Source organism: Vigna umbellata, chromosome 2 (genome assembly GCF_029865625.1).
Source record: "Vigna umbellata cultivar VRB3 chromosome 2, Vumbellata_1.0, whole genome shotgun sequence".
Taxonomy (NCBI): Eukaryota; Viridiplantae; Streptophyta; class Magnoliopsida; order Fabales; family Fabaceae; genus Vigna; species Vigna umbellata.
The window spans coordinates 29,006,738-29,034,240 of record NC_142166.1 but is presented as its reverse complement, the minus strand read 5'-3'; the positions used below and the strand labels follow the sequence as shown (position 1 = coordinate 29,034,240).

Genomic DNA, 27,503 nt, shown 5'->3' with positions numbered 1-27,503 from the left:
CTCATCTCTCTGACGTTGACTGCTGTATACAATTGGTCTACATCAACAGTGGTGCTTGGATCACCAACAAAACTGCGCAATGGGGGTATAAACAATGGCACGACCTCCCCTTGTTCTTCATCACCATCATCATCTATTTCAATAAAATTAATGTTACCAACAGTTCTTGAAACTATCTCCTCTTCATGTGCGGTTTTATCCTCCCCTCTTACTTCAGTATGTGCACCTAGGGGGTCATGAACTGCATTACCATCACCTTCTTCTTCAAATCCACAATTGGGACGAACTTCAGCCTCTTCGTCTCCCCCAACTTCAGCCTTCTCCTCACCTCCAACTCCATGTCCTTCATCAACTCCACCACCAACCTCTTCATCAGTGCCACATGCATCTGCTTAATGAAAGATTGGAGTTTGATAAATTTCAAATAACTCCCTAGTAAGAACTCCAATCTTGGCATTCAATGCTCTGATATCTTCATTGTTTTTCCTCAATCTCTCCTCCGCACCTGCTTCCCATGTCTCGTCATCAGAGCTTTCGTCATCATCATCATCTTTGTCAACCTTGGATCCTTCACCCAAGGATCCTTCACTCATCCCTCCGTCATCCATGTTGAAAGCTGCACGGATTTCTGGCCTATGACGATCTTCCTTTCGTACATACCACTCCATATTTAACTGCACCAATAGCACACAACAAATTCAGACAAAATAGACAATCCATTTTAACATACAAAATAACGAAAAACAAAACACTTACATCTCCGGTCATAAAAATATGTTCAATTTTTTTGGTCCTTGATTTAAACGGGAACCATCGCATTATGCGCGGGAAAAACCTATGCGAAGGATGACCATGCAAAGAAAGTCTTTCAACCGCCCAAGCCTACAATATCATAAAATCATTTCATCAAACATAATTCACAATGTTCTGCACTACATCACAATAATGAACTACATATCATATTACCTGCAACACTGCCACATTGCCACTAAGAGTGAGTGACTGGGGGATACCTGCTCCCATAATTTTCTTCTTACATTTATTTAAATTCTCTACAATATGTTTATGTACACCGGTGCACCAATCATATAGACACAAACGGTCTAAGTCATCTAACACTGCAAAAGGCATGTTACAAACATGCCTTCATTTCCTAGGGAAATAGAAAACAACCAAACAAACTAATATATATAACCTACACACTACATCAACATCAATGTTTTTATCATGAACAATGACATTAAACATGTCCGTCAAGTCATTCAAACTGATGGTTTTTGATTTGAACATTTCACCAACCAATCCACCAACTACTTCATCAAAGGGAATCTCTAAACTACCTATTTCTAAACCTATGCTCATGAACACATCAATAACTCTAAAGGGCACCAACTTTTGACTTACTCTAAAACTGTTATCATTCCCAACCCACCTGCAAACCATAACCTTCAATAATTTCAAATTCACCTCCACAAGGCTTTGAATATTCAAACACCACATAAATGGTGTCATCCTAATCCGATCCACATGACACTGTCGTAGTAAACGATTCATTTCAATAATGATCGATGAATCCATCGAGATAAGAAGTCGCCACTACAAAAAAAATCATAAAAATTTATTACTAACTACAATTCATACGATAATTAAATAATATATAAACATAAAATTTAATTTTTTTTTTACACTTGCTTTTTTCCCTTCCATTGAAACGGCCCTAACAAGATAACATTCCACACTCAGTTATATCATTCAACTTAATGAAAACCAAAAACACAGTGTAAAACACAATGTCAGGGCTCGCCCATTTTTACTTACACCAATAAAAACGGATACCACTGCTCCACGACCTCCTCCACCAGACGCGAAATGCACAACAAAACAACCACACCCGCTTTCCGAATGCCAAAATGGAAGGGTTTCTCTATGGACGACAGACCCACACAAAGGACGGAAGGGTTCAACGTTGTGGGTAGGGTAAAGATGGAACACACAGCCACAAAGATCCTCGAAGGTTTCAACGCACATTTTGAAGAAGGAGGAGAGAACGAAAGCGAGGATGGAAGCTTCGAAGACGGACGACACAACGAGAGAGAAGACGGACGACACAGCGAGAGAGCGACACACAAGATGGAAGGCATGAACGAACGTCTTTCCCACCCTAAACCGCCAAACCCAAATCTTAAAATTTTAACCTGGAAATCCCAAAATACCCCTCGCCCCGTAACCCTTTCTTTGGTTTATTTTCAAATTACTGAGCCAATGCAGAGTTGCCATGTGCCGTTGTCAAATCTGTGTCAAAATTTCGTTGTCCAAATAACATTTTCCTTCCCAGAAACCCCATTTTTCATTCCCTTTTTCCTAGATCCACGTTCAACAACACAATTCAACAACCACTCATACAGATTCATACACCACAAAGTCACTCTAAATATAAAATTTATTCATCCACGGCAGTATATTATTTATTTCAGTACACGCATAGTTCATACAATCCAGAGAAAAGGATCTAGCTCCCCTTACCTCTTGAAGACTTCCTTAGTGAATCTTGAATCTATCTTCCTCAAGATTTTGCAGCTGCAACTCCGACGATCTCCGCTTCACCTCTCCCAGATCTGGAGCAAGCCTCTTCACTCCTTCATATGCAGAACCCAACACCTCCTTGAATCTATGGTTTCATCCCTTTTTAAGAGAAGGGAGAACTGGGCACTCCACTTGGTTGGACGGATATGAGCCCTCTCCCTCCATTCCTCAGTGCCAAACTCATTTATGAAGAAAATGATGAAGATTCCTGGTGGTGGTTGAAGCACTTCAGAGTGGAGAGACCCACCACCCACCAGCTACTGTTTCCACTTCTTTGCTGGACTTGGAGCCCTTCTCCCATCAAAACGTGCAGCTGCCCCCCCTTCCCCACTCCTTCTTTTTTAAAAAAAGACGCACGGTCCTTACATTTGTCCATTTAAAAACATTATTATCTGCTTTGCACTCTTTTACACACTTGAACTTACATGATTTTATTTCCAACCTCGAAACAATGTTCTTTCTCGATAATATAAATTGAGATTAAGTTTTTTTTTCTTCCGATTAAATTAAGATATTTTCCACTTTTTCTATGTTATTTTTTTCTTCTTCAAAACTTTGGTTGAAAATGTCATCTTAAAAAATACTTTCATAAACATTTTTCTTTATTTATTACATTCTACAAAGTATTTTACAACACACACGTAGATTTCGAAAACTTATTTTAAGAAATACATTTCGATATCTACACAGTAGAAGAGCATTTTTGAATAATCTTCGCTTTAAAATTCGAAACACACTTTTTGGTACATTCCGTAAAATACATTTTTAAAACATAAAGAAAATTCGAATATAAAGAGAGTAATTTAAAAAAGTATTTTTAAAATATTTTTATCCATTTGTTATTTCAAGATGTACTTTATAAAAAGACATTTTTAAAAAAAAATTAATTTTGATAATTGGAATTAAAAAAGTGAAAATAAGGTTCAGTACATAATTTTAAATAACATAATTAAAAAATGTAGATTATTGAAGCCTTTAAGTTTTATAATTTGCATTAATTTATGAGAACAATTAAGATGAAAGTACAAAACAAGGGTGCATTGGATTATAGGAATTGAACACATTTAATTACACTAACTCATGCATCTTACTGAATTAACCAAGCCAAACAATATACTTGATTATAATTATTACTAGATACCGCATATCACTTAAATATAAGGAAAAATGATAAAATGCTAATACCTGAAAGGATAATATAAGGGGAAATAATTGATTAAGTTCTACTAACCCGTTTTTTTTAAATTAAAATATAAACACTAGTGCAGAAAGGGGTTTTAACGTCCGATATTTTGGCCTTTTGACGTTCGCCGTACGCCCGACGTTTATGTGGGTGACGTCGCTCAGACGTCCGTTGTGGCAAGACGGACGTCTCTGTAAACGTCCGTTGTGTCAGCACGGACGTCTACATGAACGTCCGTTGTGGCAGGACGGACGTCGACATGAACGTCCGTTGTGTCAGGAGGGACGTTTACATGAACGTCCGTTGTGTCTGGACGGACGCCTATATAAACGTCCGTTGTGTCTGGACGGACGTCTATATATACGTCCGCCTCCTCCCCCCTGACGTCTACCTTGCTGAAATGTTTTAGGTAGGAGCTGGGGGGTGGACGTCCGTGTGTGCACTGACAGACGTCTGTAGACGTCCGACTGTGCACTAACGGACGTCTACTGGGCGTTTTTTTTTTAAAATTAGTTTATTTTTTCAATAAAACCACACCTGAAAAGCAGAAAAATGTCCCAGAACAATTTTGCAATAATATAAAAATGCGTTTTATATAAACAAAGTTCTACTTAATGTGGAGTTCAATCCACTACCAAACTATCAACATAAAACTTAAACTAAAAAACTAAACAATGTTCAACAAGAAATATAACTATTCCTAACTCCATCTTTGCAGAAGATAAGCGGTCCACTCCTGCCTTATCTGTTTAATTGTGTCTTCTGTAATAGGCGATGTAGTCTTGAAGCGCTGCAAAATTCAACAAAGATTCATTATTGTTTCATATATAGTTGTAGATGAATATGATTTGTAATGTATTGAAGGTATACATCATTACCTCATTCCAGTCATCTGTAATGATTGCTCGAATGATGGTCTTAATCCAACACATCAATAGAAGCCACATTCCCATGAATCTACCTGGTGGTTACACTAAAATAACAAACTAAATAGTTAAGAATTTAGATCATTCAATAACATAAATGAAAAGGAAACGTTAAATGACTTACAACCTTTGGATACAAAACTTGAACCAGTTGACCACGAGATTTACCAATAACTCTGTACAGATTGAAAACACAAAGTATAATTAATATGACTATTTTATCATAAAAGTTGAAGGTGAACATCAAATTCAAAGTCATTTTTGGAGAAACACTTACCCTTGAAGCATGGTTCTCAACTCAGTTTTCATCCTCCTGTGCAACGAACAAAAAAATATAATTTTACATTGTTTGGGAAGGATTACCATCAGCTGCCAGTGCGACCTATCACGAAGGACAAATAGTTATTCAACTAATTAACGAAACTATAATAATAAACTGACCACATATAACAACACCTACCCGTCAATGTATGGCACAAGGTATACGTCTCTTTTTGACTCATCCATCCATGTTTGCAAATAATCTTGTCTGTTTTGAAGTGTGTTACCAGACGGTTGAATGGTCTGAGGTTCAACAAATCCGTACATGGAAGACCGACCTTGGTCTACAACGATTGTGTCCATGTACCTAAAACAACAAAGTTAAGTTGTTAGAAACTATATAACAATGTAAATAAAAGTAATATGAAAGACCAAATTGAGTAACTTACATGCACCACAGCTGAATGATGGAAATATTCAACATCCTGTCTCCCCCAATCACCTCCAATGCATCAGAAAATGTGATATAAACTGGCACATGTGGGGGAAGACCAAATACCCTCAAATCCCAGTAGACTTCTAATGATGCTTTCTTTAATCTGGGTAATTTTGTCACTAACTTTGATAGAGGATCATCCTCCGCTTCAGCCATCTCATCATCTTCATGTATGACTGTATCATGAATTGGCTGCTTCTGAGGACGTGTGAACTGAAGATAAGAATTTACGTCAAAGCTTTGTCAACAATTATATGAAGAATAAACATAGAAATACTATTTTAAAAGACATTATACCTGTGGAGTAGCGATGTGGGACATGATCAATGCTCTAGGCCATGCAATAAATGATCCTATGGCCTCCCCCACAAAGTTAATTTCTGGAGTGGGTACAGGCACCTGAGCCTGGGGATCCCGAACCTCGTCAATGGTCACACGCACGTGCTGGGGTAATATGGCAACACCATGAATGGTCTCCCCTCCCTCAAGCACTCGTCCGACAGCCACAATGTGTGGGGGATCCCCATCAACCAACAGCTCATATTGACCGCTATACTGAGTGGGGTCTAAAGCAGAGCATGATCCTTTAGTGCTGACACGAGGTGGTGTGGGAGTTTCATCGACCCCCATGTCGCCTTGCGTCATGGAATGCAGCTTTTCTTCAAGCGCTCTTTGTATTTGTTTTTGTTCTTGTAGCTGCTCCATGAATCGTTGCTCCATTGATCTCATGCTTTGGTTGAGTCTTTCCTCCCATTGAAGATCCATCTGCCTCAGTGTCTCCTGACTCATTGATTGGGGGGTTTTCTGTGTAGGGCCAAAATAGTCACGAAGACCAATCGCCCCAGGAACTCCACGTACACGTCCTGGGTGCTCGGGCCTTCCAATGGCCGTTGTCAGAATGTCGTCCCTACCTTGGCCAGCAAATGTGCCCTGAGTCTGCTGCTCAACCAACTCATCCTGCACATAAAAAAACCAAGTTACTTAGAAGACATGCTGTGATAGATACACAATCAAATAACTGCTTATAATTTGAACTTACAATTCTCTGTGAGATCAAGGCAGCTGAGGAAGATGTCATGTTCCCATCAGATTTAGTCCGAGCAGCCTTCCACAGCTCGTACCTAGCAGGTGCAGGTGCTAGGTCGGGCGACTCAAGTCCCAAGGCATCGGCTCTAGACTTTCTCAGTTTCTTCTCCAATTTTGCATATCCACCTCGTGATAACAAGTGGGGTGCGTCGTTTAACTTTTGTCTTTCTTGGGCGGCTAACCTTTTATCCTGTGAAACCATGTATATAAGTAAGTGTATAATCATAAAAACTCAATGAAAGGCGATCTTAAGAAACATACCTTCCATTCCTCAGACTCTCTAGATGCACGAAACTGCATCCAATCCTCCTCTGTGAAGGTATAATGCTGAGATGGATTTTCATGTTGTCTATCTCCAAAGCATATAGTCGTGTCAGCCTTGTCTTGAAATCCCTCCATCTTATCGCTATATGCGATAACACTTTCTTTCTGATTTGCATTGTGTTTGGAATATCAAAATGTTGCTGTTTAAAACCAAAAACTTGTTACCAAAAGAAAACATAACAGATAAGTATATCACAAATTGCATGAAGTATAAACATACCTGAACATCTTGCCATAAGAGGTTCTTGTCGACCTCTGGGACGTCATCCCAACATGCATGAAGGATAGAGACATGACTTTTTGCTAACTTGCCCAGATAACTCCTAAACCTATCAGCATTTGGCCCTGATGGATGACCTGATCTGGGGTCAATGTCAACATGCCTCCTCTGACCATCCACGCGTCCAGATGTCACATCTGCCACTCGGGTGACGCCTCGTCCACGTCTGCTCTTTCCCGATCCTGAGTCTGAGGCCGACATACCTAAAAAAATTATACAACGTTAGTAATAATTCAATTATGATGAACATACATATAAAGTCAATAAAAGTGAAAATATTAACCTATTAATTAATTGTTTTTTCCCAAATGCCTTCGTTGTGATCACTACGAATTGCCTGCATTACATCGGCAACGTCATCAACTGGGTCTTCAGTGGGTCTACATGCAACAGATGTTGTCTCAAGTATATCAAGAGAATCGTCATCCTCATGTCCATGCATGTTTCTACCTTCTAAAACCACTGACCATTTGTTATTCGATGGATCACTTACGTAGAATATTTGTCTTGCTTGACTAGCCATGATAAATGGTTCATCAGTGTAATTCATCTTGTTCAAGTCTACCAATGTGAAACCAAGGTCATCCATCATGACACCAGAATTTATATCAACCCATTTACACTTGAAAACTGGTACTCTAAAAGTAACGTAATCAACTTCCCATATTTCTTGTATTATTCCAAAATAACTGATGGATGCTGTGATTGGATTTTTGTCTTTAGAACTAGCAAAGTGCACAGCCTCAGCTTGTAGTGTGACGCCACTATTTTGAACTCTACTTTTGTCATCTTCTACCTTTGTCTGAAACGAAATATTGTTTATATAGTACCCACCATATGTAATGACCTCTGTGTTCGGCCCACGAGATAACCTCAATAAAGTTTCAGAAACATGTGGAGTCGCATACATCTTTTTCTTAAACCATCCCAAGAAGGTTTTCACATGTTCATTAAGATGCCATTTTTCACTCATTTTTGGGTTTGCTGCCTTTATTTCATTAACGTGGTCAGAAATGTAAGGAATCACATCAACAGTGTTGTTTAAGACGTACAAATGAGCTTGGTCAATTTCTTTTCTGCTAACACTTTGAATTCTCACACCTCGAACACCCTTACCTTCACATTTTCCTTCATTTTTGCTCTTCGGAAGACCGACGGGTTCACAAGATGGCATATAACTTGAACAAAATTCAATGGCTTCTTCTGCAACGTATCGCTCTATGATTGAAGCTTCTGGTCTATACTGATTCTTGACATATCCCTTTAAGATCTTCATGTATCTTTCAACTGGGTACATCCACCTTAAGAAGACCGGCCCACATATTCGAATTTCTCTGACTAGATGAACAATCAAATGTACCATGATGTCAAAAAAGGAAGGTGGAAAATACATCTCCAATTGACATAGTAGTCTTATTCCCTCATTTTCCAATTCATCTAAACTTCGAGGGTCAACAACTTTCTTGCAAATGGCATTAAAGAAAAAACTCAGACGTGTCAGAATACCCCTAACAGAAGGAGGTAATATACCTCGAATAACAACTGGTAACAACTGTTGCATCAATACATGACAATCGTGAGACTTTAAACCAACTAGCTTTAAGTCTTGCATAGACACAAGGTTACTAATGTTTGAAGAATAACCTTGCGGAACCTTCACACTTCTTAAACAGTTACAAAAACTTTGTTTTTCTTTTTTGGAAAGTGTGTGACAGGCTGGGGGCAGATAGGTGCGTCTTCCTATTATCTGTGGATGTAACTCAGATCGGATTCCCATGTCAGCCAAATCTTGTCTTGCTTTTATTCCGTCTTTGGTCTTCCCTTTGACGTTTAATAAAGTTCCGATAACACTGTCACAAACATTTTTTTCAACGTGCATCACATCAATACAATGTCTAACATCAAGTTCACACCAATATGGAAGCTTAAAAAATATCGATCGTTTCTTCCAGATGTTCTTTGCATAGGTACTTTTATGATGTTTTCCAAACACAATGTCAATGTTTTTCACTTCGTTGTACACCTCTTCACCATTCCGGGGTCTGCACACAACCTCATCCTCAGCACTTCCATTAAATGCTTTTTTCAATCTACGATAAGGATGATTACGAGGAAGAAATTTTCGATGTCTTGTATATACTGTCTTCTGACCATGCTTCAACTGAAGGTAACTAGTGTTTTCTTCACATATGGGACATGCAAAATGACCTTTAACACTATAACCGCTCAAGTTTCCATATGCTGGGAAATCATTTATAGTGCAAAACAACATTGCACGCAAACGAAACTGTTCCTGAACATGTGAGTCAAACACGTCGATGCCTTCTTCCCACAACAATTTGAAATCATCAATTAAAGGTGCTAAGTAAACATCAATGTCATTTCCAGGTTGTCTAGGACCCGATATCATCATGGACAACATCACATATTTTCTCTTCATGCACAACGAAGGAGAAAGATTGTAAATCATCAACATAACTGGCCACGAACTGTGTTTGCTACTTAAGTTTCCATAAGGATTCATACCATCAGTTGCAAGTGCAAGCCTTAAGTTTCTTGGATCTGCACCAAATTCAGGAAATTTGTCATCAATCTTTTTCCATTGTGGAGAATCAGCAGGGTGTCGAAGAAGATTATCGCACTTTCTTTCGTCAGAGTGCCATTTAAGGTTCTTTGCATCTTCTTTAACAGAGAACATACGTTTGAACCTAGGTATTATAGGCAAATACCACATCACCTTAGCAGGTGCACCATCATTACCTTCATCACCAGTGACTCTGTCAGATTTCTTTTTAAAACGGGATAAACCACATGTTGGACAATACTTTAACGAAGCAAACTCCTTTGTGTACAAAACACAATCATTAGGACAAGCATGTATCTTTCGATATTCAAGACCCATTGGACATAAAATTTTTTTGGCCTCGTAATTACGAATAGGTAGAGTATTATTTTCTGGAAGCATCTCCTTCAACAACTCCAACAACTCGGTGAAACTTTTATCGGTCCATCCATTCCTTGCTTTTAAACTAAATAATTTTAAAGTTGAAGACAGACGTGTAAAGTTCGAGCATCCTGGGAACAACGGTTGCTCTGAATCATTAATAAGAGAATCATACAAATTAGCCCTTACAAAATTATCTTCACCGACATCACGTATCATGTCCTCTAAATGGTCACTCATCCATTCTTCCACATAATCTGTTCCTCGTGACGTGGTTTGCTGCTCCAGTAGTTCTCCATGCCAAGTCCAAACGGTATAAGTCCTCATTATGCTATACATGAATAGATGGTCACGCACATTGCCTAAGTCTTGCCGTATTTGATTAAGACAACGCACACAAGGACAAAAATATTTCCCGTTGATGAACTTAGCATTTTGTTCAACGTATTGCAAGAACTTCGAAACACCCTTCTCATACTCTTCACTGATGCGACGTTCCTTCATCCAGCTTCGATCCATACTATGTTCGTACAATCATTAGTTCAAGTGTTTTAACTCTCACAAGGTTAGGCCCTACCCATTCAAAAAAACAAATTTTCATAATTATATCAGCCACGTGCATTGAAGTCTACATCATAAAATTGATAAGATTTCGGCAGCATTTCGCATTGGTCTCCGAAATACACGAAATGAGAGTAGTCAACGATGACCACAATCAAATATGCATCCGGAGAACAACACAAGTACTGAACCGAAATTTTATCAATCTTATCCTTAAACTCCAAATGACATGGAATTGCAAATTATGGAAATTAATTTTCTCAAACTGTCCAATCGGACAATTCAAAATTTAACACAAACGATTAAAAGATTAATCGTTTGTCTTAAATTTCAAACGGGAACTAAGTGTCACTCAATGATTTGATACTTATATAATACACAACTAATACAGATATATTCAAAAGCCAATTACGCAGTCACATTTTACAGTAAAAAACGTGCATTCACAAAACTCAATTACATGCATACAAAAAAATTTCAACCAACAAGCTAACCTGAAAAGTAGATTCCAAATGAAAAGGTTGAAAACGGAGGAGTGAACGGCCTAAAACGCAGTCCAAAAATAGTCAAAGAAGCCTCCAAGAACACGCAAGAGTCTGCAAAAAAACGGACCGAAAACGATTTTTAATCGGTTCAAATCAAAGGTATTTCATCACAGAGCAATGTAATCGGATTGAAAATGAATTTAAACGGTCCAAAAACGAGAAAACTCACCTGGAAATCAATGGCGCAGCAGCGTTTTGCGGTGGAAGACGATGAACAGTGCGTTTCCAAACGTTAACTGGTCACTGGTTCGCGGGAGCACGATATTATACTCTTAGACGTCCGGCGCGCTTGTGGACGGACGTCTATAAGAGTATAGACGTCAGGTTCGTCACTAATGTGACGTCTTTGATGATTTAAAAATGATATTCGCGGGTGGGTTTAAACGTCCGTCCTTGGTTGCGCCGACGTCTGTAATATGATAAACGTCCGTTTTGGGGAGCTGACGTCTATTATATTGAACAAACTGAACGTTTCAACTCCCCATGGCAGATCCTCAACGTCCGTCCTACGAGGGATCTGACGTCTATAATAGTATAAACGTCGGGCCCCGCATATGGGACGTCTCTGGACCTGAAGAGAATTAAATATCCAACCACCCTGTCAGTACATTAAACGTCCGTTATACGGGCTTGGACGTCTATAATATTATAGACGTCCGTGCCCTCTTAGGACTGACGTTGAGGGCCTGAAGAGAATTAAATATCCAACCACCCTGTCAGTACCTTAAACGTCGTTTATACGGGCACGGACGTCTGTGTTTATTATAGACGTCCGTGCCCGCCCAAAACGGACGTGTAAGGTCCCTACTTGGGAAATTGAAACGTTCAGCCTCGTAGACGTCCGTCCCTGGCCGAGACGGACGTCTAAGGGCTGCAATGGGTACTTGAAACGTTCAGCTATAAACGTTCAGCCTTTTCACGTCCGTCTCCGAGGACGGACGTTCGCTCAAGTATAAACGTCCGTCTCGGCCACGGACGGACGTTCAAAGCCTGCACATGGATTTTCACTGTCAGCCTAATAAACGTCCGTCACTTAGGACGGACGTGCACTCAAGTATAAACGTCCGTCTCGGCCAGGGACGGACGTTCAAATCCTGCAAATGGTTTCACTGCTCAGCCAAATAAACGTCCGTCACATAGGACGGACGTTCACTCAAGTATAAACGTCCGTCTCGGCCACGGACGGACGTTCAAAGCCTGCACATGGATTTTCACTGTCAGCCTAATAAACGTCCGTCACTTAGGACGGACGTGCACTCAAGTATAAACGTCCGTCTCGGCCAGGGACGGACGTTCAAATCCTGCAAATGGTTTCACTGCTCAGCCAAATAAACGTCCGTCACTTATGACGGACGTTCACTCAAGTATAAACGTCCGTCTCGGCCACGGACGGACGTTCAAAGCCTGCACATGGATTTTCACTGTCAGCCTAATAAACGTCCGTCACTTAGGACGGACGTGCACTCAAGTATAAACGTCCGTCTCGGCCAGGGACGGACGTTCAAATCCTGCAAATGGTTTCACTGCTCAGCCAAATAAACGTCCGTCACTTAGGACGGACGTTCACTCAAGTATAAACGTTCGTCGCGGGCAAGGACGGACGTTCAAAGAGCTGATAGGTGTTTACTAGTTCAGCCTAGTAAACGTCCGTCGCCCAGGACGAACGTCCAGAACATTATAAACGTCCGTCTCGACCAAGGACTGACGTCCAAAGGGCTGACACGTGTTCACTTTGTTCAGCCTATAAACGTCCGTCGCCAAGGATGGACGTTCATAACATTATAGACGTCCGGCTAGCCCCAGGACGGACGTCTACAGTTCCACTTATTTACTAATATGCCACCGGTCAATTATATACGTTGGGGCTTTTGTGGACGGACGTCTATTGGGAGACGTTAAAACCCCTTTCTGCACTAGTGAAAATAAATTAAAAGTTAATATTTTTATGTTATATTATTTTAAGAATATAAATATATATTAGTGTTGTAGTTTAAACCATTATCATTATAAATTAAATTTTATTTTTTATTTATAATAGAATAATATGATATGTAAATATAATATTATTTTAATTTATTTGATTGAAAACATTAATTAAAAATTTTAAAAAATTTATATAATTAAATATGCTTTAAATATGGATAAACGAATTTTAAAAATAATTAAAAAAATTTAAAAAAAAATTAGCAGGCTAGGCTGTCCCTTAATTCCATAAAACTGGATTTTACTTTCCGCAACACAGTAGATCAATTCTGAAATTTCTTTTTCGAAAGACAGTTAACACAATCCTGTTCCGGATCAAAATTTTCGGAAGCTTGTGATGAGGTGCAGGTAGAAATTTGATGGGATGCACGAAGAACCACCCATCACCATGCATTTTTATCCCCATTCGTGTGTGTGTCTTGTTTGAGAACGTTCCGACGCATCTATAGCACTGGAGAGAAGGATTTGTGGCAGAGCATCGTTCACGGCGGCTAGGTAAGAATTTTTTTTTATGCATGAAGAAAAGCCCAAAAGGGTTTTGGTTAATGCATTCACGAAGCTCTCAATTCGAGTTTGAATTCTAATAGGGAGAGTCTAATTTTTGTTCACTGTAGAAGCGACACCTTCAATTGTTTGTTAAAATGCCAGAGAAAAACTCTTATGTACCCAGTCAATTCCTCACCCCACGAAGGTCACCGAGGTTCCTCCCCCAACTAAACCACACCACTCTCAACCCCAAATCTGCCGTCGTTTTCGTAAATAAATCCAATGAGTTGGGTTGAGAATATCATCATTTAAAATTTAAAATTTAAAGTTTAAAATTTAAAATTTAAAATGATGATATTTAACAAAGAAAAAAAACATAAATATGGGAAGTCTGAGTCTTGGGTCCTGCGTAATTTAGGGTTTGTGCCGGTGTGACTTTATTTCACTACTTTTATTAGTTTCAGCACGACAACGAAGATAGAACCAAATAGAATCCTAAGTGGAAGAGTAAGAAGCATCATCCATAAGAGAATCTCAGCATAAGAGAAGGAAAATCCCTGATTGAAAAATGGAAGTAGAGACAGAGACTATGGTGGAGAAGAGGGAGATAATCAACAACGTGATGTGTCTTTTGACAGACCCAAATGGAACTCCCTTGGGCTCTCCCATGTACCTACCTTAGAATGCTGGCCCTCAACACCTCAATCAGATTGTTAATAAGCTTCAAAACAATGTAAGCAAGTCCCTTTATTCTTCTCAAATTCTATTTTACATTTTGTTTATTATTTATAACATTGAGCGATTATCTATGCTTTCATTTTAGGAAGAGAAGTTGTCGTATGCTTTCTATATATCAGATGAGGAGCTCATTGCACCACTTGAAACATACTTGCAGAAAAACAAAGGTTAGTCATGTTTGTTTACAATAAACTATTTCTTTTTCCTTCTTAATTCGTTGTAAATTCACTTATTTACTTGCTTTTAACACATTTTGAGAAAAAAAATCTTCATCTTTCTAAAGAATTGATACAAAGAATTACGCAGTTGTAATGATGTTTTTCTTTTCCTTTGCAATGTTACTTTAACAGTGTGGTTTGGATGTTGATGATTATTGTAGCACAAGTTTGTGTTATTCTTTGAATTTTCTGGAACTCATATTTTTCCGGTTGTTTATATTTTTAGGTCATGCCGAAGCTGTACTTAATGTTGCCTTCAGTCCCGATGGACGACAATTGACAAGTGGTTCTGGTGATACCAGTGTTCGATTTTGGGACTTGACCACTCAGACACCATTGTACACTTGCAAAGGTTTGACATTTAAAAACGTTAAGTTGTTCTTGGTATCTGCTAATTAAGTACAAGAATATAAATGATCAATTTAACTAAATGGTAAAAGGAGTTAGAATTAATTGAAGGTTCTCGATGAGAAGCAGTGTGTTACTGCTAAGGGGAATGTTCATGCTATTAAATCTGGATCATGATGGAATTCTAAGCTGGCAAAGAATAGTGGGAGGGTGGGGGTTATTGCAAAGGAATGAGAAAATAATAAGAGGGAAGGATAGGGACTGTGAAGGTTGGGAATTATAGTATTGGGAGAATTACAATGGTCTACTCTGCTGTAAAGAGCTATTCGTTATCCTTCCTTATTAAATTAATATCAATTTCTATAGTTTCATAATGTTTCGGCAATTTTAACGAGTCATATATAGCATTATAGCTGTTTACATTTTATGCAGGACATAAGAACTAGGTACTTTGTATTGCATGGTCATCGTCGTTGCCGCATTATGTTCTCTGGCGCGACGTGGTTTTCATTATCTCACCATCCAAAATTTTGAAATCAAAAGCCATATCTCTTCTTTGTGTTTGTGACCTTGGGTTTTAATTTTTTTTTAAATCATCTTTGATAATGGGTCTGTCATTTTTTGTTTGTGAGCTGTTTAATGTCATGTTCAAGCATCTAGACTGGAAGAAATATGAGTTATGAGTGTGTTGTGGTGATGAGGCAGAGTTCAACTTGGTTTTGAACTCAATTTTGAGGAAGTGAACTAGTGAAAATTTGAGGAAGTGAACTAATGATAAACAGGGTAAGCTTATGTAATTTAATTTATTTAATCACAACATACAACATATAACGAAACCAACAACGACCACATCATAATTCACACATCGATAGTCGATACACAGTTGCGAGCTACCATCCTTCTTCTTCATATGTATAATACACGAAATTCATTATATTCCATCTTGGTTTCTCTCTTCTCAACATGGTAATACAGCGGTATCATCCTTGTGACCTGATTTGTCACTAATCCTTTCAATAACTGTATAACAAATTTACATAACATTGATTCAAAATAAAACATCGAAATCCTTCCAGATTGAAATAGAAAAATACCAATAGGTAGCTACATCTGATGAGAAGATATTATCAAAACACTAAATGAAGAAAAAAGTTACACCAGATCCGAAACAGGGGTCATGCATAACAAAAACCATGTTAAAAAATAAACATGCAGATGAAAAGTTCAACTGAAAAGGGATGAGGCTCACCTTAAGTTCACAGATTAGTTTCCCTTGCGTGGTTTCCCAGACTTTGATAGTACAATCCTGAGAACTGTAATAAAGCAACACAGATAGGCTCCAAGCAGTTAATAGAATTACAGAATGATAATTAAGACATTAACTTAACCAAAACAAGGGAAAAGCCAACTACAGGCATCAGTAAACACTAGGATCAGTTCAGTTAAAGTACAGAAAATAAAATCTCTTGAGATAAAAACGTGAGTTAAAATCATAAAATGAGAATTGAACCAAAATGAATTTATATTTCCAGTCTAACAGGGGGAATGCAGGGATATGTAAACTATGACAATGAGCACAAATAAAAATCCCGACTAAACTTCACAGAAACTAGGACGAGGTAAAGAGAGAGAAAATTCCCAGTATAAATCACACCATCTCCACCCCATTTTACACATGTTATTGCAAGTGTGTGGCCACTAAGGCACATAACACATTTCTTTAAAGAAACATCCCATATACGAGCATCCCCATCTTTGCTGGCACTTACAAAGCGACAACATGGAGAATTCAGGTGGACAGGTTCCCAAGAGATACCAGTAATCCATTTCTTGTGACCCTATATTTAAGAATAATTTGAATTATATTATCAAAGAAACACATCATATAGAATTCATGACACAAACACCCTTATACTAATATGTGTTTAAAAGTAAATAGTTAACAAAACAAATAATAGTTGAAATATGTAACTGTTAAACTGATTTTTGTCGCCTAAAATCAGAACAAAATCTGGTCCCCACTAATGTAGCATAGGGCAACCAGAATATCAATCCTAGGACTCAACAAAATTAAGTTTTAAAATGTAGAGTTAAGTCTTGTATTTATTTACTAATTATTTACTTACTAACTACTACTAAACAGGTGGGGACATTTAAAATGAAAACACAGAAATTAAAAAATTAAGAAAAGCGAAACTATAATCTATTTTAAAATAAAAGAAGGAAGAAAATAAAGAAATAAAACCTAAGCTAAAGTAATGAAGAGATTAAACCTATTTATATCCAAAACAAAACCTATATACTAAAACTGGAACAAAATCAGAAATAAAACCAAATTGAAAAGAACTTAAAACTCAAGATTGAAAAGCATCATATCAACAAGAATGTAAAGGCTGAAACAGAAGTAAAGCAGATCATAAATTCTAAAATACTCAAAGTAAACAACTGGAACATCAAAACTCAAACTGAACTTCAACTATCACTATCAAAAGCAAAGACATAATTGATTTCATAGGTGAATGTACATTGATATGAATAAAAGAGTGCTTAGAGTTCTCAAGAAGACATCATGATAATGTGAATCCCAATCCAGGGTATTCTAGTTCATATTTCAGAACTTTAATTTGACTCTTTCCACTCATTTTTCCAACCAAGGTTCATTAGCCTATTCATCAATCTAAAATTCACAAACAAATTCAAGAAACACAAATTTGAATCAATTTTTATGCATTGGACTTTTCTCTGTCTCGAGAAGACATCTCGATGAAAAATGCTCACTATGGAGACATTTAATTCCGAAAGAAATCATAAAATTGCAGAGAATCAGAATCCAAATCATTTTCTCAAAACATAACAATGGCAGAAATCAAGAACACAGAACAATCTCAACACAAACGAGAATACGAAATAGAACTTTATTAATATGAAAAGAAGATTACAACTATACCGGAAGTCACCAATATTCTCGCGACTGTCACTCTCGCAATTGTCTCAGCGAAATCCAGAAACAAGAACAATATCTCTACTATAAGAAAAGCGTAAAAACCCTAATCTACAGAGCGTCTGAAAATGTATCTCAAAAGTATATGAAGAAGTGTTCTCTATATCTCCCTATTTACATGGTGAAGGCCCTTTATATAGGATCAAAAACGAAAAGAGAAAAGGAAGGGGGAAAAGAAAAATGGGAGAGGGAAAACCTTGCTATGACGCTTCGAGGTTCACCTTGATCCAACGGTCTCCAAAAGCTTTGCTCTTCAAACCCTCCGATCCACTTAAGCTTCGGTCAGCTTCTTCTCTGGCAAGGATCGCGCTCCAGTCACGTCTTCAGCTTCACCGGTCAGGTTCTTCTTTGGGTAAGTGGCGAGAGCTTTTCTTCTCCCTTCTCTCGCACAAGCCCTAGCTTAAGTGTTTCTACTCTCTTCCAAATGAATGTGCTTGAGAGAATGTTATTTTCTCAAATGAGCTACTCTGCAATGACCCCCAAAAGCTGCCTCCATTGAAACTCACCGTTTCACTTTAGCCCATACCAGCATTGGCAGCCCAATTATCCAATCAGCAACAGTCTTCCAATTGCAGCACCATTGTAGCAGGCCAGCGCTGCCTTCAATTTCACTTGCAGCAGCAGCTTAATGTTAAAACAGTGGCCCAAAACAGCGGCCCAAATTTAATCCAATAGCTCATTTCAATTCAACACCTCTCAATCAACTTCTATTATGGCCTAAATGTTGTCCCAATCTGTAAAAAATCAAACAACAATTAAGAAAAAGAAGAGAAATTATGCAATTAAAACAAAACATTTTTATTGAAAGAATTTCAGAAAAATACTAATTTCCTAATTATTAACAAAAGCTAAAAATTACACCTAAAAACCTCTTTTTAACTAAAATTTTATAAAACTAAAGAATTAAGAGAAAAACATAAAACTAATCTAATTCTAAGAAATTAAAAACTAAAGAAATCTAAGAAATGATTTGTAATAGAGAAAAATATGTAAATCTAGAGTGTTATCAGTAACTAATAATAAATAAATGACAATTCATATAAAACATCTCCAGAATAAGGTAGGATGTTCTTTTATTTACTTTTGGAATTAGGGCAAGGAAAGAAGGGGGAAGCTGTGTAACTAGAGTTGTGTAATTCTTATAGCTAAATAAATGCTGCCCCTGCAGCCATTGCTCCATTGCTCACTACTGTTTTCAATATGTACTTCACTACGACAATGTACTATTCAATGTTCAAAGCATCAAGTTTCTCTGTTTGAATCTTCAAATAGTGGAAGTTTGCAATGCTATCAATAAACTTAAATGAAAAAAAATTTAAGAAAAGAGTAAACAAACTTTATAATGGATGTTTGTATTGGTGATCAAAGATCTTACAGTTAGTGGATTGCCTAATGACTTTCCAGTTTGAGGGTCCCAACAAATAAGTTCACCAGCCTTGCTCCCACTTACAAGATACTTTCCATCCAGTGACCATGCAATACAAAGTACCCAGTTCTTGTGTCCTGCATAAAATGTTAACAGCTATAATGCTATATATGACTCGTTAAAACTGCCGAAGCATTATGAAACTATAGAAATTGATATTAATTTAATAAGGAAGGATAAAGAATAGCTCTTTACAGCAGAGTAGACCATTGTAATTCTCCCAATACTATAATTCTCAGCCTTCACAGTCCCTATCCTTCCCTCTTATTATTTCTCATTCCTTTGCAATAACCCCCACCCTTCCACTATTCTTTGCCAGCTTAGAATTCCATCATGATCCAGATTTAATAGCATGAACATTCCCCTTAGCAGTAACACACTGCTTCTCATCGAGAACCTTCAATTAATTCTAACTCCTTTTACCATTTAGTTAAATTGATCATTTATATTTCTTGTACTTAATTAGCAAATACAAAGAACAACTTAACATTTTTAAATGTCAAACCTTTGCAAGTGTACAATGGTGTCTGAGTGGTCAAGTCCCAAAATCGAACACTGGTATCCCCAGAACCACTTGCCAGTTGTCGTCCATCGGGACTGAAGGCAACACTAAGTACAGCTTCAGCATGACCTAAAAATATAAATAACCGCAAAAATATGAATTCCAGAACATTCAAAGAATAACACAAACTTGTGCTACAATCATCAACATCCAAACCACACTGATGTATCTCACAGCTTAGCAAGCACAATACAACGTTGTGCCACTACGAATGGGAAAATACACAATATGTCTCACATACCAGAAATAGTTGCAGAACAGTGATTCACAGGACGAATCCGAAAAATAGCTTGAGGTTGACAAACTATAGGCAAAGCCTTCTCCAGCGAGACTGGAATAGTGTTAAAGTAACATTGCAAAGGAAAAGAAAAACATCATTACAAGTGCGTAATTCTTTGTATCAATTCTTTAGAAAGATGAGGATTTTTTTTTCTCAAAATGTGTTAAAAGCAAGTAAATAAGTGAATTTACAACGAATTAAGAAAGAAAAAGAAATAATTTATAGTAAACAAACATGACTAACCTTTGTTTTTCTGCAAGTATGTTTCAAGTGGCACAATGAGCTCCTCATCTGATATATAGAAAGCATACGACAACTTCTCTTCCTAAAATGAAAGCATAGATAATCGCTCAATGTTATAAATAATAAACAAAATGTAAAATAGAATTTGAGAAGAATAAAGGGACTTGCTTACATTGTTTTGAAGCTTATTAACAATCTGATTGAGGTGTTGAGGGCCAGCAATCTTAGGTAGGTACATGGGAGAGCCCAAGGGAGTTCCATCTGGGTCTGTCAAAAGACACATCACGTTGTTGATTATCTCCCTCTTCTCCACCATAGTCTCTGTCTCTACCTCCATTTTTCAATCAGGGATTTTCCTTCTCTTATGCTGAGATTCTCTTATGGATGATGCTTCTTACTCTTCCACTTGGGGATCTATTTGGTTCTATCTTCGTTGTCGTGTTGAAACTAAAAAAAGTAGTGAAATAAAGTCACAAGGGCACAAACCCTAAATTACGCAGGACCCAGGATCCATCATACAGAGACCTCAGACTTCCCATATTTATGTTTTTTTTTTTCTTTGTTAAATATCATCATTTTAAATTTTAAATTTTAAACTTTAAATTTTAAATTTTAAACTTTAAATTTTAAATTTTAAATGATGATATTCTCAACCCAACTCATTGGATTTATTTACGAAAACGATGGCAGATTTGGGATTGAGAGTGGTGTGGTTTAGTTGGGGAAGGAACCTGGGGACCTTCGTGGGGGAGGAATTGACTGTGTACATAAGAGTTTTTCTCTGGCATTTTAACGAACACTTGAAGGTGTCGCTTCTACAGTGAACAAAAATTAGACTCTCCCTATTAGAATTCAAACTCGAATTGAGAGCCTTGTGAACGCATTAACCTACACCCTTTTGGGCTTTTCTTCATACACAAAAAAAAATTCTTACCCAGCCGCCGTGAACGATGCTCTGCCACAAATCCTTCTCTCCAGTGCTACAGATGCGTCGGAACGTTCTCAAACAAGACACGCAGACGAATGGGGATAAAAATGCATGGTGCTGGGTGTTTCTTCGTGCATCCCATCAAATTTGTACGGGTGTTACTCCCTCTACCACCACACTGTGCTTCCTCCACCTCTCCAAATTCATTTAATTCCAATTTTATCCTTCTTTTTTAGTTAAAACCTTTTTATTTTTACTGTTTAGGATTTTTTAATTGATTTGAAAACTCTATTTCATGTCAATTTTGCTCTTCAGCTGCACCCCACCCATCTCTCACATATATCTCTCTTCCCCGTTTCCTTCTCACTTTCTCTCATTTCTTCGTCCTTTCCTTTTCTTTTCCTTCATTTGTCTCTTTCCCATTTTCCTTTTGGGTTTCATTGCTTCCATTGTTATTGCTTCCATTGTTGTTGATTTCTAGTATGAAGGAGCGTGGAGAAGCATCGAGAAATGTGATCCAGATTTTCTTCGGTTTATTTTCCTCTCCATTCAAGTTGATTTTCTTCACTAGTTTTCTTCAACATTATTGTTTAGCCTTGTTTGATAGTTTAATTTATGGTGTATTATTATTTTTTGGCTTTGGATCTATGTTGTTTTGTCGTTGCTTGTGCACTATCTTTCTGGTAGTTGTATTGTTGAACAGAACTCGCGAAGACCAAACGGATATAGGCCAAAACGGATGTGGGATATCCGTTTGGCCTTAAACGGATGTCCGACGTGCGTTTGTTGCGAAAGGTAATTAGCAGTGCAGACGCAACTCTGGAACAATTGGTTGCACCAAATATGTTATTTATTGCAAAGCACAAGATTGCTATCAAGGACGTGTTTTACTTCTCAGCTAAACTCCCTAAAGGGGTTCCATTCTTAATTAAACTTACCAGTGATTGGAAACCCTGGCATCAAATGTGCAATCAAGTCTCCAACCCCTGAAATGTCAGCACTTTTCTTCGAAGCCATTGAGACTCTTCTCATGGGTTAATGGGTTTTAAATTTTGCCTTTTCTTTTAGTTTTGTTTATATATTGTATTTTTCTAGCATATTTGATATACAGGTGTGATATATCTTATCTGGAAAGAAAAATTCAAAGCATACATGAAAAATATATTGATTGGTACCTGATTTGGAGATACATAAAATGGATTCTCATATAATGTCGGGCCTCCAAAACTGCCACCAAATATTTTAATTGGGTTCAAGCAGAACCGTGGACCGACCTAAACAAATAGTTTGCTCATAGGTTAAATGAATGTTAGAAATTGAAAGATCAAAAGATACATCAAGAACCAGTTTTCAGACCTCAATCAATGTCATTTTATCAAGGCCTCCCCTTGGTAATTTGTTTGATTCATTATGATGAGTAGAAATCTGCAAGGGAATAAAGATGTAACATTCCTCAGTAGGCATTAGCAACAGGTAGAAAATACTACAATATTGTCTCATGGAAAAATCAATATTATATAGTTGGAGAAAATGAGACCATATAATGTTCGAATGACATGAATTAACTGTGCTATATGTATAACATGCTTTTTATATCTAGCTCACCCTTGCATTGTTTGTGTTATGTGCTGTTTGGGTATGTTTCTCTGGCGATGATCATCCACTTGGATGAGAGCATACGTTGTTGAAGAGATCCCTTTGGAGCAAGAGCTGGAGGATACTAAGGTTGCGGAGTAGTCTTCTTAGGAATTTCCCATATGAACTCTTGTAGTATTTGACTCTTTAAGCTGTTCAAGTTTGAATTCCCGTTTCTTTTATTTCTGGATGACTGTAATTTCACATTTAATTACACGTCATGCTCCGACTGTTCTCTTTATTGGAATGTTGACGTCTTTATTATGTAATATTTGTTATTATATAATCGGAATGTTACATGTACTATATATTATAGTTTATAACTGTTCTATCTTATTAATTATATAATGATTAAGATATGGTTAATCGTTATATTTTGGGTTATTACATTTATTTTTAATTAATTTTTTAAAAATTATTTTTATATTTTTTCAAACAAAATCAAGTAATCATAGTAATTATTATAATTTAGACTTTGATTAAGAAATTAACATTGCAATATAATTCATTAGATATAGAAATACATCATATTTTGAAATTTAATTAAGAACTTAATCAAATTGGAAATCTTATTTAAAAATTTATCAGATTTTGAAATATGGTTAAATTATATTGGATTTCAAACTTATGTTTAGGACACAGTTAAATTTCAAAATTCTATTAAGTATTTTTTTTAATTTGAAAATATGGTATTGTTTTTAGTTTAATTTTTTCAAATTTACATTGTTTGTTTTATTGCTTTTTTTTATTTTATACTTTTAAATTTATTTTGTTTATTTTGTTTTATGAATTTGTTAATCTCAATTTTAGTTATGTTCAGTGAGATATTCTATCTTAATGTTGTATTATTGGTAGTTAGATTCGTCATAATTAAGGTGAAAGATTTCTTTTAGTTTTATAAATTTTACCTTTGTTAGATTTATGTTCTTTCACAAATAAAATGTGTAAAAAGATTATATAAATAATTTGACAACCGATCATATTTTTTTTCATATGTGATGAATTAATTCAATAAATTAAAAAAATTGTTTTTAGGTTTGGTTTTATTGTTGTCAATTACGGTAAATTACTTAATTAAATTTCAAAATCTAATATTTTTCTAATAGAATTTGGAAATTAATTACCTTCTTAATTAGAGATTTCAATGGTACACCAAATTTTAAAAACTGGAATTTTATTTATAACGAGATTTAGAAGTCTAGTTATTTGTCTAACACGATTTCAAAATCTGCTATCTAAAGTCCAAATGTAATTTTCATTCTCAGATCAGCTATGGTTTTAGACATCTAATTTAAATATAGCATAAATTTCTCATGAGAATATTATCCTCATATAAACAATAGAAAAAAATTAAATAAAAATTGAAGTACTAAATTGTATGGAGAGAGTGAAAAAAAGTTAGGGTTGTATTAAAAATAAAAGGAAGAAATTAGACTTTACATTTTTTACCCTAGTGAAAGGTCAAAGGATATTTCGAAGTTTTAGATAAATTTGGAGGTTTAGGAAGAAATTTGGAAGTACAAAAAGAAAGCCTCGATATTTACTAAAACTGGGCCGTTACGTTTCTCTTTCTTGGGCTTCATCAGGAATGCTGATTCATGTTAGATCCTACTCTTTACAGTCCTCGTTTTGTTACATTTTTTTTAAAATTACATATTTACCTTCTTTGTTGTAACATCCCGATTATATAATAACCAATATTATACAATATAGACGTCAACATCTAAATAAAGAGAACAGTCGGAGTATGACGTGTAATTAAATGCGAAATTACAGTCATCCAAATAAAAAAGGAACGAAAATTTAAACTTAACAGTTTAAATTATTGAACACTACAAGTGTTCGATTAGAAAAGTTCCTAGCCGACTAAACCGCAACCTCGTTATCCACTAGCTCTTGCTCCAAGGGAATCTCCTCTACCACCCCTGCTCCCATCCAAGTGGATAATCATCGCCAAAGAAACATACCCAAACAGCACACAACACAAACAATGCAAGGGTGAGCTAGATATAAAAAGCATGTTATACAGATAGCACAGTTAATTCATGTTATCATACATATATTCATATAAAAGAACAATTAAAGCATACTCATTAAACCACAATTCACGCACTCACACGACATGTAACATGGTAAACTGACATCACAAGACTTGTTACTTTATACTCCGACTTGTTGCTTTATAGACCGACTCGTCCGGACTAGAATGATTACCGAGCTATGGCGGGTCTTGCACTCGTGGTGGCTTTATGAAATTTGGGCACTCTTGCCCTGGCACTACCGCCTTGTGAAACTTGGGCACTACCGCCCGGTGGAACTTTGGGCACTCCCGCCCGGCCACAATCACGAGGTTAATCCGTTATCACTCACCTTGGATCATATGGAAGCATCCAAGACTAGGACCTCCTGCTACTCCTCACCATATGTTCAATCCTCTCTACATGAGAAGAAAGACCATTGGAGTTTCAGGATGACCCCCAAAACTGAGCTACCATGTAATCATTATATACAACCCCAAAACACCACCATGTATCCTCTCCTTGAGGATCATGGAATTACGTCCATGAATCATACTGTTACTTTGAACCTTAACCCAAGTCATGAATAACCAGATACCACCATATTATCACAACAAATCCAACATATCTCATACATTCACATATTTTCACATAATTCACGTTACAACATATATTCCAAACATTGGTACACATAATTCAACCCAAGAGCAAAGGAACTTAGAACCCATCACCATTTGCAGACCATTAGATGGACGAACACTATTCACCGAGCGTTATAAGCCGAACGCCATTATGCCAATTGGACGAACGCTAAGAGATTTAACACAATTGGACGAACGCTAAAACCGAACACTGAACACAATTAGGCCGAACGCTAAAACCGAACACTGAACACAATTAGGCCGAACGCTAAAATCGAACATCATAATGGATTCAACACTATTTGGCCGAACGCTAAAACCGAACACCATATTCAATGAAGCACTATTGGGCTGAACGCTATGATCGAGTACCTAGGCCGAACGCTAAAACCGAACACTGATCACAATTAGGCCGAACGCTAAAACCGAACATCATAATGGATTCAACACTATTTGGCCGAACGCTAAAACCGAACACCATAGTCAATGAAGCACTATTGGGCCGAACGCTATGATAGAGTACTTAGGCCGAACGCTAAAACCGAACACTGAACACAATTAGGCCGAACGCTAAAACCGAACATCATAATGGATTCAACACTATTTGGCAGAACGCTAAAACCGAACACCATATTCAATGAAGCACTATTGGGCCGAACGCTATGATCGAGTACTTAGGCCGAACGCTAAAACCGAACATCATAATGGATTCAACACTATTTCGCCGAACGCTAAAACCATTGAACACCCTATTGAAGTAAACACTGTTTGAACGAGCGCTCAAAGATCAAGGCCGAACACCTAGATCATTTTGACGAACACCTAAAATATCGACCGAACGTCTAGAACTGAGGACGAATGATTTCAACTTAACCGAACGGTACTAAATCAAAACTGGATCGAACGCTACTAAATCCATTCTGACCGTTCGGTACTAAATCAACTCCTGGGAATACTAATTCGATCTGAACGCTACAATTTCTAATACTCCAATACCGAACGCTCAAAATCACTTCTCCAGAATTCTAATTTAAGAACGAACGCCTACAACTACTATTATTCTAAACCCGAACGCTCCAGATTGAAACCTAAATATATCAATTTATGGTCGAACGCTCAAGATCACCAGCTGAGATTACCAAATTAAACCGAACGCTATTAACTAGTACATCAAAACCGACCGTTTAAGATCCAAACCTAAGAATGTCAGATTGATACCGAACGACCGTGATTGAAACCTAAAATACCACATCAAGACCGAACGCTTACTAATACACTCAAAACCGAACGTGCAAGGCTCTTACCTAAGAATATTAAATTTAAGGTCGAACGCTATACGGGCGAACGCTCGTTCTATTTTGCCAACCACTATTGGTCGAGCACCATTGACGTACGCTCGTTCTGCAGAGTTCTGCAGAAACGCAGCAGATTTCCAGATTTCCCAGAAACCCCATTTTTCATTCCGTTTTTCCCAGATCCACGTTCAACAGCACAATTCAACAACCACTCATACAGATTCATACACCACAAAGTCACTCTAAATATAAAATTTATTCATCCACGGCAGTATATTATTTATTTCAGTACACGAATAGTTCATACAATCCAGAGAAAAGGATCTAGCTCCCCTTACCTCTTGAAGACTTCCTTAGTGAATCTTGAATCTATCTTCCTCAAGATTTTGCAGCTGCAACTCCGACGATCTCCGCTTCACCTCTCCCAGATCTGCAGCAAGCCTCTTCACTCCTTCATATGCAGAACCCAACACCTCCTTGAATCTATGGTTTCATCCTTTTTAAGAGAAGGT

The 27,503-nt window shown here is 37.1% G+C and overlaps 1 protein-coding gene and 1 long non-coding RNA gene across 2 annotated transcripts; both read right to left on the bottom strand.

Moving 5' to 3' along the window:
* Positions 1-4,714: 4,714 nt before the first annotated feature.
* LOC148203741 (uncharacterized) lies at positions 4,715-5,508 on the bottom strand. The gene is made up of 4 exons (XR_015784270.1): positions 5,403-5,508; positions 5,153-5,320; positions 4,970-5,074; positions 4,715-4,866 (listed from the first exon to the last, which is right to left on the bottom strand). It is a non-coding gene; the product is annotated as an uncharacterized LOC148203741 (long non-coding RNA).
* Positions 5,509-15,868: 10,360 nt separating this feature from the next.
* LOC148203740 (notchless protein homolog) lies at positions 15,869-20,942 on the bottom strand. Its single transcript, XM_088107736.1, has 8 exons — positions 20,647-20,942; positions 20,475-20,556; positions 20,193-20,282; positions 19,895-20,020; positions 19,339-19,466; positions 16,602-16,800; positions 16,212-16,276; positions 15,869-15,982 (listed from the first exon to the last, which is right to left on the bottom strand). The coding sequence occupies exons 1-8, from the start codon at positions 20,809-20,811 to the stop codon at positions 15,869-15,871; spliced, it is 969 nt and encodes a 322-aa protein (XP_087963862.1). The 5' UTR covers positions 20,812-20,942.
* Between the last annotated feature and the right edge of the window lie 6,561 nt (positions 20,943-27,503).